Source organism: Capsella rubella, unplaced genomic scaffold (genome assembly GCF_000375325.1).
Source record: "Capsella rubella cultivar Monte Gargano unplaced genomic scaffold, Caprub1_0 scaffold_1, whole genome shotgun sequence".
Lineage (NCBI taxonomy): Eukaryota > Viridiplantae > Streptophyta > Magnoliopsida > Brassicales > Brassicaceae > Capsella > Capsella rubella.
In genome coordinates this window covers 3,976,910-3,991,781 of record NW_006238923.1, presented here as the reverse complement: position 1 = coordinate 3,991,781, position 14,872 = coordinate 3,976,910, and the positions used below count along the sequence as shown (strand labels likewise).

Here is a 14,872-nt window from a genome sequence, read left to right as displayed (position 1 = left end):
AATTCTTTGTACTTCGTTTGGTCAACTGTATATTATACGACTCTTATGATCAGTTAAGAAACACCATGATGAGAAAATAACAGATCTACGTAATATTGTAGTTACGATCTTATTCATCAAACCACATCTTAATTGATAAGAAATTTACAAGGAGTTGAGAAATTTAAGTTAGCTAGTACATCGGAATTTTGGAGTATTTGTATTTTATCTATATATAGTGAGTGATGGTTGTCACTGCACCTACACGGCTATTCAATTTTTTGGAAGAGTTAAGTGTAGTGATATGGAAATATGGAATCCTGTTGAGTCAACAGTTAGGAAAGAGCATGCCTCGTTGGATGAGAGTGTCAAGATCTTTGTCGCCACGGCCACTACAATTCACGACCACCTTGGCTCCATCACTCAGAGTAGGAATGAGTTTGTCGAGGAACGCAAGTGCGTGAGACGTTTCCAGTGCCGGTATTATTCCCTCCAATCTACTCAATCGCATGCATGCTGCAATCGGCAATATATAAGATTAACATTCAATATTTTGTGAGTAAAGTAACTATATATATAAAAAGGTAGGGAGGTACCTTGAATGGCTTCTTGGTCTGTTGCTGTGTAGAACTCAGCTCTTCCGCTTTCTTTCAGGAAGCTAATCTCCGGTCCAACTCCAGGATATTCTAACCTACGACCAAATGAGGTTTATTACTACTCTTTGCTTATCACTAAACCGAGACGATTAACTCAGATATTGTCTGAATTTTCTGAAAAACTGTAAATATATATTAAAGATAACCAAATTTGTTTGAAATTATAACTATCACTCGTACTTACCCTACTCCTACGGAGTGTGGTTTGAGTATCTGTCCTTGATCATCTTGCATTAAATAGCTCATGGAACCATGGTACACACCAACATGTCCAATGGCCAAAGTAGCTGAATGTTTCCCAGAATCCAGACCGAGCCCTGCGGCCTCGACACCTACTAACCGCACATCCTCGTCTCCAACAAACTCATGGAACAATCCCAACGCGTTTGAGCCACTTCCAAGGCAAGCAACTAATACATCAGGTTTACCACCCCATAGTTGTTTGGCTTGCCTTCTTGTCTCTTTCCCGATCACGGACTGAAACTCACGTACCATTATCGGACATGGGTGAGGGCCTACGACCGTACCGCATAAGTTGTATGTGGAATCAAGGTTTTCGACCCAATATCGAATCGCCTCTGAACTTGCATCTTTGAATGTTCCTTCCACTGATTTCACCTATTAAAACCATGCTCGATAAATAAAACAATGTTGATGTTCTGTATACGTGATTATTGGTGTTTCCTACATATACTTTTTTTTTTTACGATCATTTCTGCATATAATAAATAAAATACTCATCTACGTAGAAATCAATTAAAATTTTGTGTTAGCGTAAATATTTTTGGTGAAATTTGCATCATGTTTTTATTGTTGTTGAAATACCAACATCATATTTTGGGAGTAAATTACCAACATCAAATTTATTGCTAGATATATCGTACCTCCTGTTCTAATTTAATTTTCCGATAAATATGTTGCTCAAACTTCTTATCTCAGTTACTTGGTCCGTTTGAAATTATGTAAATCTCAGATATATAAAGTATATATTTTAAATGGGAGTGGTCGCTTACTTTTTCTATGTCGGTTAACTTTTAAAACTGAGTGAGCAGAGTAAATATTTTTACACACAAAATGACAAAAATATGTGAAAAAACTTTATGTTTTATCTTATATTTATTTTTGTTTTATGTTATATTTATTTTGATATACTGTATAAAACAAAATTTTACCTGAGCACCAAGCAGTTTCATGGAAAGTACATTAGAGAATTGTTTCTCTATATCAGTAGCTCCCATGAAAACAGTACAATCCAAGGAGAGCTTTGCACAGGCAGCAGCTGTGGCGACACCATGTTGTCCTGCTCCTGTGGCCGCCACCACACGGCTGCAACCAAGCCGCCGGGCAATCATGGCCTGAGCAAGAGCATTGTTGATTTTATGAGACCCACAGTGGCTAAGATCTTCCCTTTTCAGATAAATCTCAGGGCCACCTCCGATGGTTCTAGATATGTTCTTGTAGTGTTCGGTTAGACGTCCGGCGAAGTAGAGAGGCGTTTCTCTTCCTACGTAGTCTCTTAAGGCTATGGTAAGCTCCTCCTAATATTGTAATTAATAAATAAAAACCACACATATTAAAAAACAAACACTATATGTATACCAATAATCATGTGTAATTGTAAAACTCATTCTCTAGCTTATGAATTTATCTTTAATTTAATATTTTTCCTCATAACTTCTTTAGCGTCGGTCCGTACGTTTTTTTGGAATGTCTACTTCTTTTTGGACCGTACTAATAATTACATACAACCTGATCGCTTTTATTTGTAACCTAAATATTTTATAAAAAAAACGCATAATTCATTTTAATTTTCCCTTAAAGATTAAGATTATGTTAATTAAATTATATGAAAAGGCCAACCTGAAATTCGTGATCGCTCAAAATACAATGAAATTCGTCTTCGAGTTCTATCAGGCGAGACATCAGTGTCTCTGGTACAAACTTCCCACCGAACCTCCCGAATTTACCGGTAACGTCGCCAGAAAGAAAGTGGCTCTTATCGGATTTTGTTGGGACAGAACCCGAAGATGGACCACTCATACGGCTGAGTACATTGCTTTCACGGTGGAGAGGTTTTGTGGAAACTCCGCAAGCAACCGAGTGTATCACACGGTTGTTTCTTTTGGGAATCCTATGAAGTGGCTGCCCTCGTATCTGGATTTTAGTGGACAACATATTCTTCCTTTTTTTTTTTGGAACACTAATATTATTTGAGATTTTCTTAGGGAACATATGCGTTGATATGCTTATTTTTATAGTCTGAACGAGTACTGTATGGTCTATTTGTACTACTGCGCAACCATTTTACATACATGTTTAACACATTGTTGGATTTGGTCGGTATAGTACTCTTTAATTTTGAAATATATATTACTTTATTAATTAGGTATTTGAGATACATGTTAGGTTTTTCTATGGGAATTAAATGACTTGTTTTCATTTTATTTTAACTATAGAGAGATTTAATATCCACAATTTATCTAAGATTGTCACTTCTTCTAGAAGTGAGTAAATAAATCTTGGACAAGGAGTCTTTTTGAAAAATTTTAGTTAAAATGTTAATTTTCATGGACGTCTAATCCAAAATCAATAAGGAATGAATGTTGACATATATCTTAATTTTTATTCTAATTTTAGATGTGAATATGACATGGATGAATTATGAATGTTAATTATTAAATGCACTGTTTCATGAGCTATATATGTATTTTGTTCGGTTTCATGAGCTTTCATAATGCTTGAAGATAAGGTTAGACAATTCTTGTTTCTTTTTGCACCTTTAAATTAATCGTGCTTTGTACTGTGCTGACGTATAAAGTCAAATTAATCAAAAAGAACATAAAACTCTCAGATATTTCTGAGTCAGATATCGAGCATATAGGGACTAGGCACTAGGCAGGTCCAAGGTTCCAGGTTCGATGCATATCCTCCAATCTCCATCCTTTTGTATAAAGTGTATTAGTCGCAAGAGCTCACGAAAACTGTAAATAATTCTTCATTTCGCAAGAGCTGGTTCTTCAACATGTTTTCTTTCCAATACATTGAGTTACCTTGAAGGTTGTCAAAACGTTGTCCTTATAATTTAAGTTTCGTATAATAAGTTTATAATAACCAAAAGACAACAGAACTTCCCAATCAATATGAGATCGAGAATTCCTTGTCTACATGGTCAGTATAGATATGATTAGTCAATATCTTTCGTTACGTCGATTATTCATGACCACTATTCAAAATATCACCGCAGATGTCAGCTCTGCTGCTCTGTCCAACCTCACAGATCCACAAAATTTCCTCCTCGTTGTATAAATATGTTGAATATGACCAATTTGGCATCTTCAAATTACATCACCATGGCCTGCTCTGCATGTTCCTTCTCTATTGTCATTTGTCATGACCATGCCTCTCCTCTACCATATACGTGTATGACCCCTTCTTAAAACCAATACTCAAACATACATGTGTTTATTTATTCTTTCCGACACCTACCTGTTTGTTTTACGGAAAGTTTTCTTCGTTTCAATTTTTATAAACGTTCAAGACATTAAGTTTTTCATAGTGTGTGTATAGGTTAATTACAGACTATATACTGTATAATTCATACACAGAAAAAAATGTAGTCTAGTCAAGATTACACGGAAACTCAAAAGGAACCTAAACAAAGACAACCACTACAACTACAAGAACGTCGTACACGTCGTACTCATAGCTTATTTGGAAAATATTAACACGTAACCATGATTAAGATGTTGTGATTTATTATATTTAAAAAACATGTTTTCTCCGGTGAAAAGTTTCATCAAATTCGATTCTCTTGTTTCTCATTTATTTAACGCCATACTCATGTTCTCGCCATTTCTTTCTTATACCTGAACTAATTAAATAAAGTTTACTATTCATGGACATTGGATAACGTATTGAGTCATCTCATTGCTTAAATCCTACCACAAGTCACAACAACATCAGTCATGAGTGTATATATGGGCTTTAGAAGTAAACCATAATCCAAGTAAAACAGAGTATATAAACAAAAATCCAAAACAGAGTAGTATATAAACGATCGCTTTTGTTGTTTGTGAATACTAGAATTGCCTCACCATATCTTTAGTTCTTAATATTACACAAAATTATATATCCAATGTTGCAATTTCAGAAATTGATTTGAAAAAGAAAAATATCATAGCGAAGATGGAATTGATCTTACCTTTTGTAACCATAATACTAAATCTTGCATATGATAAAAAAAAAAAAAAAAGTAAAAACACTATAAGAAGTAAATTAAGAAAAACACACCCCCTCATATATTATTTTTGGTAGTTTATAATTTTTTTCAAGTAGTATAAGATGTCCCAAATATGAAGACAACTCTAAATACTGCATAAAGTGTGGCTGGTCCAGTTCAAACATGAGGCCCATATGCGTAGGCCTAACACATTCACTCAAACCCATTCTTAAATAACTCAGTTCGTATTCAGAAACCGGTTTAAAATGAAAAATCATCGGTTCTTAATTTGGGAATTACGGCAACGGAAGCGAATCTCTCCAATTCCAACTTACGGTTTTTTTTTTGGGACAGAAACTAGCAAACGCCGTTATATTTTGTTTTGCTGAATTTACTAAAGGAAACAAAAAAAAGTTATTGTTGACAACAACTTTTCTCCAAGTTTATATGTTTTTTTTTTTTGACATTCGGTTCTAATACCCTTTTTTTTTTTTTTTTTTTTTGTTAAACTGGTTCCAATACCCTCTTGCATGATCGTAATATATGTCGGCAGGACAAAACATTTCAAAATAGCTTAAAAAAATAATTATCTTAAAATTGTTAATTAGATAACTAAAAATAAAATTAAAATATAATTGACTAATTACACAACGTGGATTAATTGTTAAAAAGAGGCTATTATTAGAAGGAAATTAAAGAAACATTTAGCGACGAACAAATTCATGATGAGTATAGGAGAATAATCATCCTTAAACGTGCCCTATAACTGTTCAACATTTTTTTATGTATTGTTTTGCAAAATATTGCGAACTTTGGTTTGTCATCTAGTTCAAAACCTCAATTAGTTACTATAAATGTTGCAAGTCTTATATATCTATTTAAATTCAAATAATTAAACATACAGTATATATTTTGAAGTTGTCATGTATGTCATAAACGTTTATGAAGTTGTTAACAAACTCATGGATTTCTCACCTCTTCTCACACATCATTCCTTTCTTTTACCAATATACTCAAGTCTTAACATAGCTACGTGTTCAAGTAAGCCCACCACCATGTGCTCTCTTAGTTTATTTTTATTCTGTTGGTTTTTATTATAAATGGAGATATTTATTATTTTGTTGCCGACCATTTATGTGTTTATTATATTGTTGACTCATCAGTATCCCACACATAATGATATCTCTATATATAATGTTACATTCTCATAACTTCACAACGCACTTCCTTCAAACTTCTTCCGGTGTTAGCTCAAGTACCTTTGGATGGCGTCGAGGCCGGGATTTCTTACAGAATGGCCATGGAGTCCCCTCGGTGGCTTCAAGTACCTCTTGGTAGCCCCGTTTGCTCTGGCAAGCATGCATTCGTACATCACAGCGGAGGAGGAGGAGAAGGACCTTGGGCGCATGCTGATAGTGGCACTGATGCTGTGGAGAATGGTTCACTGTCAGATATGGATCAGCGTGTCGCGTCAGAAGACTGCCAAGGGGAGGAATAAGATCGTGGACAAGCCCATTGAGTTTGAGCAAGTGGACCGAGAACGCTCTTGGGATGACCAAATCATCTTCAACACTCTCTTGATGTATCTCCTCAACAACAAACTCCCAGGCTCCTCCCGCCTCCCCCTATGGAGACTAGACGGAGCCATCCTTATCGCTCTACTTCACGCTGGTCCCGTCGAGTTCTTATACTACTGGTTTCATAGAGCTCTCCACCACCACTTCCTCTACTCCCGCTACCATTCTCACCACCATTCATCCATCGTCACCGAGCCCATCACGTGTATGCACCTTCATCGATCCATCATTTTCTTCTATTCAATTTAGTATACATCATTTCATATAATATCTATAAATCAAACTTTGCCAGCTGTGGTGCACCCCTTCGCCGAGCACATCGCCTACACGTTACTCTTCTCCATACCAATAGTAACGGCGTCCCTTTGTGGGATCCTCTCCATTGTTTCCGTCATTGCATACTTGACATACATTGACTTCATGAACAACTATGGACACTGCAACTTCGAGTGTTTCCCTAAACGTCTCTTCCACCTCTTCCCTCCCCTCAAGTTCCTCTGCTACACCTCCTCGTACGTCAACACTCTATATATATACCTACAAACATTAAGATTTGAGTTCATATCTATATATAAGTACATAACATGGGCATCAAATACGTTGAAGGTTCCACTCGCTCCACCATACTCAGTTCAGGACCAACTACTCTCTGTTCATGCCCATCTACGACTACATCTACAAGACGGCCGACAAGTGCAGCGATTCCCTATACGAAAATTCGTTGGAGAGAGAGGAGGAATCACCCGACGTCATCCACCTCACTCACCTCACCACACTCGACTCCATCTACCAAATGCGTCTTGGCTTCCCATCTTTCTCCTCTCACCCCCTGTGGTCTCGATCCCCATGGTACCTCACATACTCCATGTGGCCCTTCACCCTCCTCGTCTCCTTCGTCCTCAGCTCCGCTCTCTCCTCATGCACCTTTGTCTTTGAGCGAAACCGTCTCCGCAACCTCACCCTTCACTCTCACCTCCTTCCCAAGTTTGGCTTTCACGTAAGCATTTTTTTATTTTACATACACACACGCTAATAATTATAATTGCGGTAGACGGGTAATAGACGGGTATGTCAAGTATAATAGACTTGTACAAATATTTTCCAAATTTTCACAAACAAGAAAATCGTAGCAAGAAAATAACAATTTACACCAAAAAAACACCTATATACATGTACTTTCTGTTGGTATACCTTTAGGAATTCTCATATAAATTAACTACTACTAATTTTTCCACTTTAAAACACTTGGTGGCAGTATAAATCACAGCGCCACCATAAGTCCATAAACGATATCATTGAGGTATCTATCATAGAAGCAGATGAAAAGGGTGTGAAAGTAATGAGTCTTGGCCTGATGAACACTGTAAGTTCATTACTTACTTCAAAAAATCAAAGTCATTATATATATGAATAAACTATATATTGGTTAAGTAACTAATTAACTCACGATTAATGAGACGGAGGAGCTAAACGGGTACGGAGAATTGTATGTGCAAAAACATCCAAAGTTGAAGATAAGGCTAGTGGATGGAACCAGCATGGCAGCTGCGGTGGTGGTTAATAGTATTCCAGAGGGGACTAAGGAAGTTGTCTTTAGAGGCAATCTTACTAAGGTTGCATCAGCCGTTGTCTTTTCTTTATCTCAAAAAGGCGTCAAGGTATATATTGAATTATGTGAAAATAGAATCCACTTGATAGCTTCTCAAGTAAAAAAAAATATTAACGTATGTATATATATACATATAAAATACATATAGGTAGTAATGTTACACGAGGAGGAATACAACAAACTCATCAAATCTGGGGCCGATAAGAATCTAGTATTGTCAACAAGCAATAATAACTGTTACTCCTCAACGGTGTGGTTGGTGGGGGATGGACTAGGGAAAGAAGAGCAGATGAAGGCAAAAGAAGGAACCCTCTTCATTCCCTTTTCTCAATTCCCACCCGAAAAACTCCGCAAGGACTGTTTCTACCACTCCACTCCAGCAATGCTTGTTCCTAAGTCTGCCCAAAACATCGACTCGTGTGAGGTATATATAGCTACGAATATGTTACTCTTGTATCACGAGCTTATAGAGATGTGTGCATAATCTTGCGAATGAATGGTTATTATAGAATTGGCTGGGAAGGAGGGTGATGAGTGCATGGAGAATAGGAGGCATAGTGCATGCACTTGAAGGTTGGGAGGAGCATGACTGCGGCAACACTTGCAACTTCTTCCGTCTCCATGCTATATGGGAAGCTGCTCTCCGCCATGAATTCCAGCCTCTCCTTCTCCCACCATCACACCTCTGATCTTTTCATATTTCATATATCTCCCTCTCTCTCTATATACTTACTATCTACTTCCCATACAACTTTGTTTGCAGTTTATCATATTTTGCTATGGACTATGTACGTGTGATTGATAACATGTGGTACGGTTAATAGTTAACGTACCCATGTATATATGCCATCAATCATACCTCAATAAAATTATTTTAAAATTTAAATCTGAGTTCAAGTTATGTTGAGTTACAACTGATTCACAAATTTGAACTATCATCTCTTTCATAAAATTGTTAAACCAAATATAGAATTTTGATGTTACGCACGTGCTTCATATATGTTAGTAGGACAAACAATTACGTCGATTGATATGTACTACACTAAAACTAGAAATAAAGAAAAATCCGATCAAAACCTTTAGAAACACTGATTTGATCAATTTTAATTTCTTGACTAGATAATATTTGGGGTGCATCCATCCATCATATCAAGATAGTTACAGAAACTTTGCTAGAGGTTTTACATAAATGGTCCGTGGACTCTTTTTAGTCATCGTCGACTAGCTCGCTACCTACTTAAGGAGTGGCCGGTAGGCGTGTACGTAGCAGGTATATAATTTGTGGCGGTGCGAGAATGGGTTTACTAATACAAACGTATATAGGTACCATTAATATACCCACATACGTAGTCTTTTTTTATTTTAGTGTTGGACCAACAAACACTTGTTGGCGGCTTGGCGCTTTCATGCATTTTGTCTTGATTGGCCGGTAAGTATTTGCCAAGCATCATTATTTTTAGATAATAAATAATATGATCCAAGCCTCCAGGCCTCCACTATTGAATCCAGATCGATCGAATTTGTGACGTGTGAATCAAGTTCGTACAAGTTACAAGTTACAACAGTAGACACAAGTTGAGATATTTTTGTATACGAAAACAACAGATTTGTTAAGTCGTTTTCAAATTGATTTACAGTATTGATTCGCTAGACTTGTTTGTGGCATCGCATCAATAGCACCTCTATCAAAGGTACCGTCATTAGTGCCGTGCGTACTCTAAAAGAAGAAGAAAACAAAAGAGAGAAGAGAGTAATTAGGGTTTTATAATAGCCTCGGTGGGAAAACGCATACATGGTTACCGCGATGTACTAAACTAATAATTACGCTTAATTGCTGACACTAAGGAGAATCTCGTGGCCTGTTACAGATTTGAATTATTCCAGACCAATTGCGGCATCAAGAGGAGACGATATTGCGTTAGCTAGTTCAAAAGTCTTGTACTGCTAAACTGTGAAAGTTACAAAATAAAAAAAAACGTGGAGCAAAAAAGAGAGGATTTCGAAGGCCCACTTGTCCAAATTAAAGTCCAAACAGGCCCGGCTCATATGTGTGAAGTTTTTAGTTTGCGTAGGTTTTTACAGTTTTCCAATGTCACAAAATTCTTTGTTTTTCAATGCAAAACTTTCAAATTGCATTTATCACACAAAGATTTTTTAAATATATTTAAACGGCACGTACAGACATAATTATTTGCATAAGTTATATACTATTTGAGGGCCTGTGAGTTCAATATCTACCTAGTTAGACTTAGAGCCAATGGAGATAAAATATTGTACATTGGTACATAATGTCATCAAATTAAAACACCTCCATCGATCAGATTGATAAAAATACTCTCAAAATTTTGGTCCCGCAAAATCTTATATGGATTTTGTGTGACGAGTGAAAATATGATGATAAGTTATTTCAGATATAAATATGAATATTAGGTAGTGTTTATAGACTTATAGTTTATTCAAAATATGATATGCCATATCACGAAATTTATTATTGAAACATTAACCTAACAACTTCACGAAAACAGAGCATTGGTTAAGTCCATACAAAACAGAGAAACACTTCATCAAACTAAAACAGAGATAACAGAGCACAACACAAAAGTACAAGACCTAAACATTAAAATCAAAGCCACTCTTGGTAAGTAACTCCAGTGGGCTTCAACCATAATCCTCCTTGAATTAGCTTCGCCACAGTAAACTGTTCGGCCTCCTTTGCGTCTCTAATAACTTTAAATCCCTTCCACGTCACTCTCTTACTCGTGTCCGCTCCAGGACCGGTATTCGCATACTCTCCGTAATACAATGTCGAGAGCGCAAATTCGCCGTCCCATGGGAACCAACCGGCCGGGTTGATGTGGTTGTCAATGAAAGACTGCATGATCACTGTTCTTGAGTACAACTTCCACGGCCTTCCAAGGAACGTCTGCACAGATCCTTTTACAGGAGCAAGATCAGAGCTTGCGGTTATTTTACATTTTTGGATCGAAATGGCTGTGTTCTGGTTCTGATCCTCCCTTCCTTGAGCTGTCACCATGTTCTTTTGCCCAGCTCCAGGCTTTCGAGCAACAATGTCGCAGTTCTGGAACACCACAGCGGAGTTTCCGAAGATGAAGTCTACGGTACCTGTTATGTAACTGTCACGGTAGAATTGTCGCAGTGTGTGCGTGTAGAGTGTGTCTTGATACGCATCAATGCGGCAACGGTTTATGACAGTTTGATCAGCGCTCACTCGAAGAGCCACGGCCTGGTGCTTTGCTGGCCCGGCAGTGTTTTGGATCCATAAGTCTTGTGCCATAAACCCGTCTCCATTGGCAGCTATACATGTTTCAAACAGGAACTTGTAAGTTATTCGGATACAAAATTGTAATACATTCGAAAGAAACATTATAATTTTCACTACTATATGACTGGTCGATATATAAGAGTTGTTTGTTTTATATTAGAAAAAGACTAAGTTATGAAACACAAATGAAAGAAAATATATATTACCAATAGTGGCTGATCTGAAGGTGGTGGATCCATCAACTACGTTCAAACTACCGGTTATGATGGTAGCGTCTTTGCCATCGCCAACAAGCATTAAGTTTTTCTTTTTCTTGCCTATGTCAATAGTTTCCTTGTAAACCCCTTTCTTCACGTATATAACATATCTTGAATTGCTATTCTCTGGTGCTGCCGCCACTGCCTCATTTACTGTTTTGTACTTTCCGCTGCCGTCTTTTGCCACCACGACGTTCGCGTTCACCTTAAGTGCCTAAAAGAGAGTCAGAGTTTTTAGTATTTGAATCCAAGATGGATAAGGTAAAACCGTAGAAGTACACAACCGAAAGCTTTTTGTTTATCATATTAGAAGTGGAGATATATCCAAAACATGTAGTTGGCCATATTAATTGTAGTAGTTGGTAAGATTTGAAGTTGGTTTTGATTACCTTGGGAGCAGATTCTAATAGCTCCCTGTCGAGAGTAGTTAGCCAGGACGGGAAGTGGTCGAAGAGAATCATCTTGAGGTCGTCTCTAGCAGGCAAGACGGACACAAAAATGGCTAGAGCCACTCTAGCCCTAGAAACCAAGTCTTCAAGTTGCGCCTTGACTCTTGGTTCATTAGTAGTGTCTAAACACGTCATGTAGTTTGTAAGGACACTGCTCAGCCAAGTATGCACGTTTGAGTAAGACTCAAGATTAAGGTTTCCTCCTCGGAGTTCCTCCACCGAACTCACCATCCGGTCCCTTGATACATCCATCATCTCCTCGCAGTCAGCCAGACCTGCCTCGTCTCTCGCACCGTTCAAGCGGGTTCTAGCCTCTTTCACCATGCTCATCGCGCTGTCAACCCGGGACACGGAGTTCTTCAAGAACACGTGCAATAGGTCAAGACGGTTGAGCTTTGAGAGCGACAACGTCGTGAATTCGGACAAGAGAACTTGGCATGAGTCTTGGTCATGAGCTCCATTGCAAATCTGGCTAGGGGTTAGTAAGGAATCATCACTGGTGTAGATAAGTTGGGCTGAGAAGAAAGCTGCAGAGCCAAGAATGGCTGCAAAGGAGAGGACAAGGCATAGATTCTTGTGCTTAAGAGACTTTGGTTTGGAAAGAAGTGGTTGGTTTGAATTAGACATTGGTCTTTGGTTTGAGTGGTAAAAGGATTTGTTTGTGTTGGCCTTTACACTAGGCGAATCATGCCATTATATAGAAAACACTAGTGAGTGGAGTTCATGATGAAGTGTTATGATTTCCTCTCTTTTTTTTTACGCACATGGTTTTGATTATCAGTCTACCAAATACACTATAAATTAGAATTAAACTTTAAGCCTTTTCTGAAAAAAAACTAATATAAAACTCTACACTTGTCTTTTTTTCTTTCTAATAAAATGAACAATGTTACTCCCACTAGCTAGACAGTATCTTTGTTATATGTCCAGCACTCAGAATTTGATGGTTATATACAAAATGGAAAAAATAAAAAATTTAGTGTTGAACTATACACAGCGTTAAAACAATTTTATCAATCAAAAGTCCACACCTATACTCCCAATTGTCAATCTTATCTTTCAGCCATAATTGACTTTTAACTATGAATTTAACCATGAACTAGTTGTATTGTTAGTTGTTACATAATGGGTAGTATAAGTATTGGCAACAAAAATCAACAAAAAATTATGATTTGTGTGAAGCTAATTAGAATCATTACTCCCATCTTGAAAATTGAAGAAAATAAAATAACAAGTGGTATTATGATAGTAATTTTTCTTCGGTATACCCCCCCCCCCCCCCAACCAAAAAAAAATAGTAAAATTATCTTTATCTAAATATATAAAAACTAAAAATAAAGTTTAAAGCAGATTAATTGTAATAATTTCCAGATTTTACAAAGTTAAATAAAGTTAAAGGAGACATGCGATGGATCGGAGCTGTGGCAAACGATAAACATGTGGTCTTAAGGAGTAGATGGTACTGGCGCGGAAAGCAAAACGCAATTATCCCCTCTCATTAAGGTTTTTTTAATTTTTCGCCTGTCTAAATATTGTTACTAAATACTAATAGATTCGGGAGAGGACAACGATGACTGGTCACCACATGTGCGTTTGGTAACCAATTCAACGTACACTATTTGTTTATTTCAATCGTATATTCTTATTTTTTAATCAAAAAATAATAATGAGTATCATTTTACTGTCGGTCCAAAAAATGATGTGTATATATGGTAAATTGGTAATTATTTGATCATCAAAACTTTCAAAGTTCGAATCTCCACATTTTACCTCTCTCTTTCTTACTCCTATCGCGAAGACAATCAAAATAATATCAAGAAATATTTTCCTTAACTTATAACTTATTAATCATAATCTTTTCTTGACCTAAATTAAAGACATATTCGTAGGATTTTATTGATTATCTTATCTAAACAAATGTTACTTTCAGCGATCCAAAATTATATTATAGCGATAGTATTTCTGTGGTTTGAATAATAATAATAACCCCAACCAAAAACTTTACCTGATTTATCTTACTCAACTATTTTTCAGCGAGATTGTTTTGACGAGTATGATGAACTAACTATATTGTTACACATAAATATAAGCCAATAAAATATCATAAGATGATATGCATTTGAAGTTAAATTAATAAACCAAAATTTTGAAATATATAAGTAATTATAAAAAGACCTTCTTTATGAAACGGTGAAAGTAACGTTTAAAGAAGATTATGTTGATTTGTTTTCCTGCTTTTCCGTAATAGAAGTGGTATCTGTAATAAAAGTGGTGGTAGACAAAAGTCAAAAAGATCTACAATATAGCTGTTGTGAGTGGTGGCACCGGCACGGTAAAAACATGTGGCCTTGGGGAGTAGATGGACTTGGAGACGGCACGGAACCCAACTACAGTAGTGATCCGTATATCCTAATCCTGTTTGCAAGATTAAAACAAAAACAAATGACTGAGATTCTCGTGCGAACGAACTACGATGCCTGAGACTGATACCACATCACATACATATAGCCAGGATTGAAAAAAATGTTAGAGAGAAAGACGAAAATAAAAATTTGTATTCGACGACAAGTACTTTTTTGAGGACTCAAATATTTGTTACACATCACTTGTTAAGCTTTTTCTCAACATTTAAACACTATTTTGAATTGTTTGATCCATTTATATTCAGTCTATTGAGTTTTATTATTATTCTCAATACTTTTCCCCCTCATGTATATCTTACTTTTACTTTCTAGTGGTTATTGTTTAACATAATATATATCTCTTTTATCCTGTCTGCAAGTGTAAGATTAACTAAAAGAAACTTTTGTCATTGTCCATGCCACTAGGGTCATCTTCAGATA

At 36.6% G+C, this 14,872-nt stretch overlaps 3 protein-coding genes across 5 annotated transcripts; 1 reads left to right on the top strand and 2 right to left on the bottom strand.

The window, feature by feature from the left end:
- Window positions 1-91: 91 nt before the first annotated feature.
- Window positions 92-2,902, bottom strand: LOC17900524 (tryptophan synthase beta chain 1). Its single transcript, XM_006307379.2, has 5 exons — window positions 2,496-2,902; window positions 1,808-2,173; window positions 820-1,253; window positions 576-670; window positions 92-495 (listed from the first exon to the last, which is right to left on the bottom strand). Exons 1-5 carry the CDS (start codon window positions 2,865-2,867, stop codon window positions 308-310), a joined length of 1,455 nt encoding a protein of 484 aa, XP_006307441.2. The 5' UTR covers window positions 2,868-2,902; the 3' UTR covers window positions 92-307.
- Window positions 2,903-6,119: 3,217 nt separating this feature from the next.
- On the top strand, window positions 6,120-8,816 carry LOC17899648 (protein CER1-like 1). 3 transcript variants are annotated; one of them, XM_023776986.1, is made up of 8 exons: window positions 6,120-6,636; window positions 6,724-6,821; window positions 6,924-6,943; window positions 7,038-7,428; window positions 7,687-7,794; window positions 7,889-8,089; window positions 8,189-8,464; window positions 8,550-8,816. In XM_023776986.1, the coding sequence occupies exons 1-8, from the start codon at window positions 6,120-6,122 to the stop codon at window positions 8,727-8,729; spliced, it is 1,791 nt and encodes a 596-aa protein (XP_023632754.1). In that variant the 3' UTR covers window positions 8,730-8,816. The 3 variants fall into 3 exon arrangements, with proteins under 3 accessions (XP_023632754.1, XP_006306552.1, XP_023632753.1); XM_006306490.2 differs by having other exon boundaries at window positions 6,724-6,943; window positions 7,699-7,794; XM_023776985.1 differs by having other exon boundaries at window positions 6,724-6,943.
- Window positions 8,817-10,491: 1,675 nt separating this feature from the next.
- Window positions 10,492-12,680, bottom strand: LOC17897648 (pectinesterase/pectinesterase inhibitor 18). The gene is made up of 3 exons (XM_006307114.2): window positions 11,970-12,680; window positions 11,530-11,794; window positions 10,492-11,355 (listed from the first exon to the last, which is right to left on the bottom strand). Exons 1-3 carry the CDS (start codon window positions 12,654-12,656, stop codon window positions 10,664-10,666), a joined length of 1,644 nt encoding a protein of 547 aa, XP_006307176.1. The 5' UTR covers window positions 12,657-12,680; the 3' UTR covers window positions 10,492-10,663.
- Between the last annotated feature and the right edge of the window lie 2,192 nt (window positions 12,681-14,872).

Coding starts and splice junctions, on each gene's coding strand:
- LOC17900524 (XM_006307379.2), bottom strand. CDS start 2,867: ATGTTCCCTAAGAAAATCTCAAATAATATTAGTGTTCCAAAAAAAAAA. Junction 671..819: donor CCACACTCCGTAGGAGTAGG/GTAAGTACGAGT, acceptor ATTTGGTCGTAG/GTTAGAATATCCTGGAGTTG. Junction 496..575: donor AGACCAAGAAGCCATTCAAG/GTACCTCCCTAC, acceptor TGCCGATTGCAG/CATGCATGCGATTGAGTAGA.
- LOC17897648 (XM_006307114.2), bottom strand. CDS start 12,656: ATGTCTAATTCAAACCAACCACTTCTTTCCAAACCAAAGTCTCTTAAG. Junction 11,795..11,969: donor TATTAGAATCTGCTCCCAAG/GTAATCAAAACC, acceptor ACTCTCTTTTAG/GCACTTAAGGTGAACGCGAA. Junction 11,356..11,529: donor CTTCAGATCAGCCACTATTG/GTAATATATATT, acceptor AAACATGTATAG/CTGCCAATGGAGACGGGTTT.
- LOC17899648 (XM_023776985.1), top strand. CDS start 6,120: ATGGCGTCGAGGCCGGGATTTCTTACAGAATGGCCATGGAGTCCCCTC. Junction 6,637..6,723: donor CGTCACCGAGCCCATCACGT/GTATGCACCTTC, acceptor AAACTTTGCCAG/CTGTGGTGCACCCCTTCGCC. Junction 6,944..7,037: donor TTCCTCTGCTACACCTCCTC/GTACGTCAACAC, acceptor AATACGTTGAAG/GTTCCACTCGCTCCACCATA.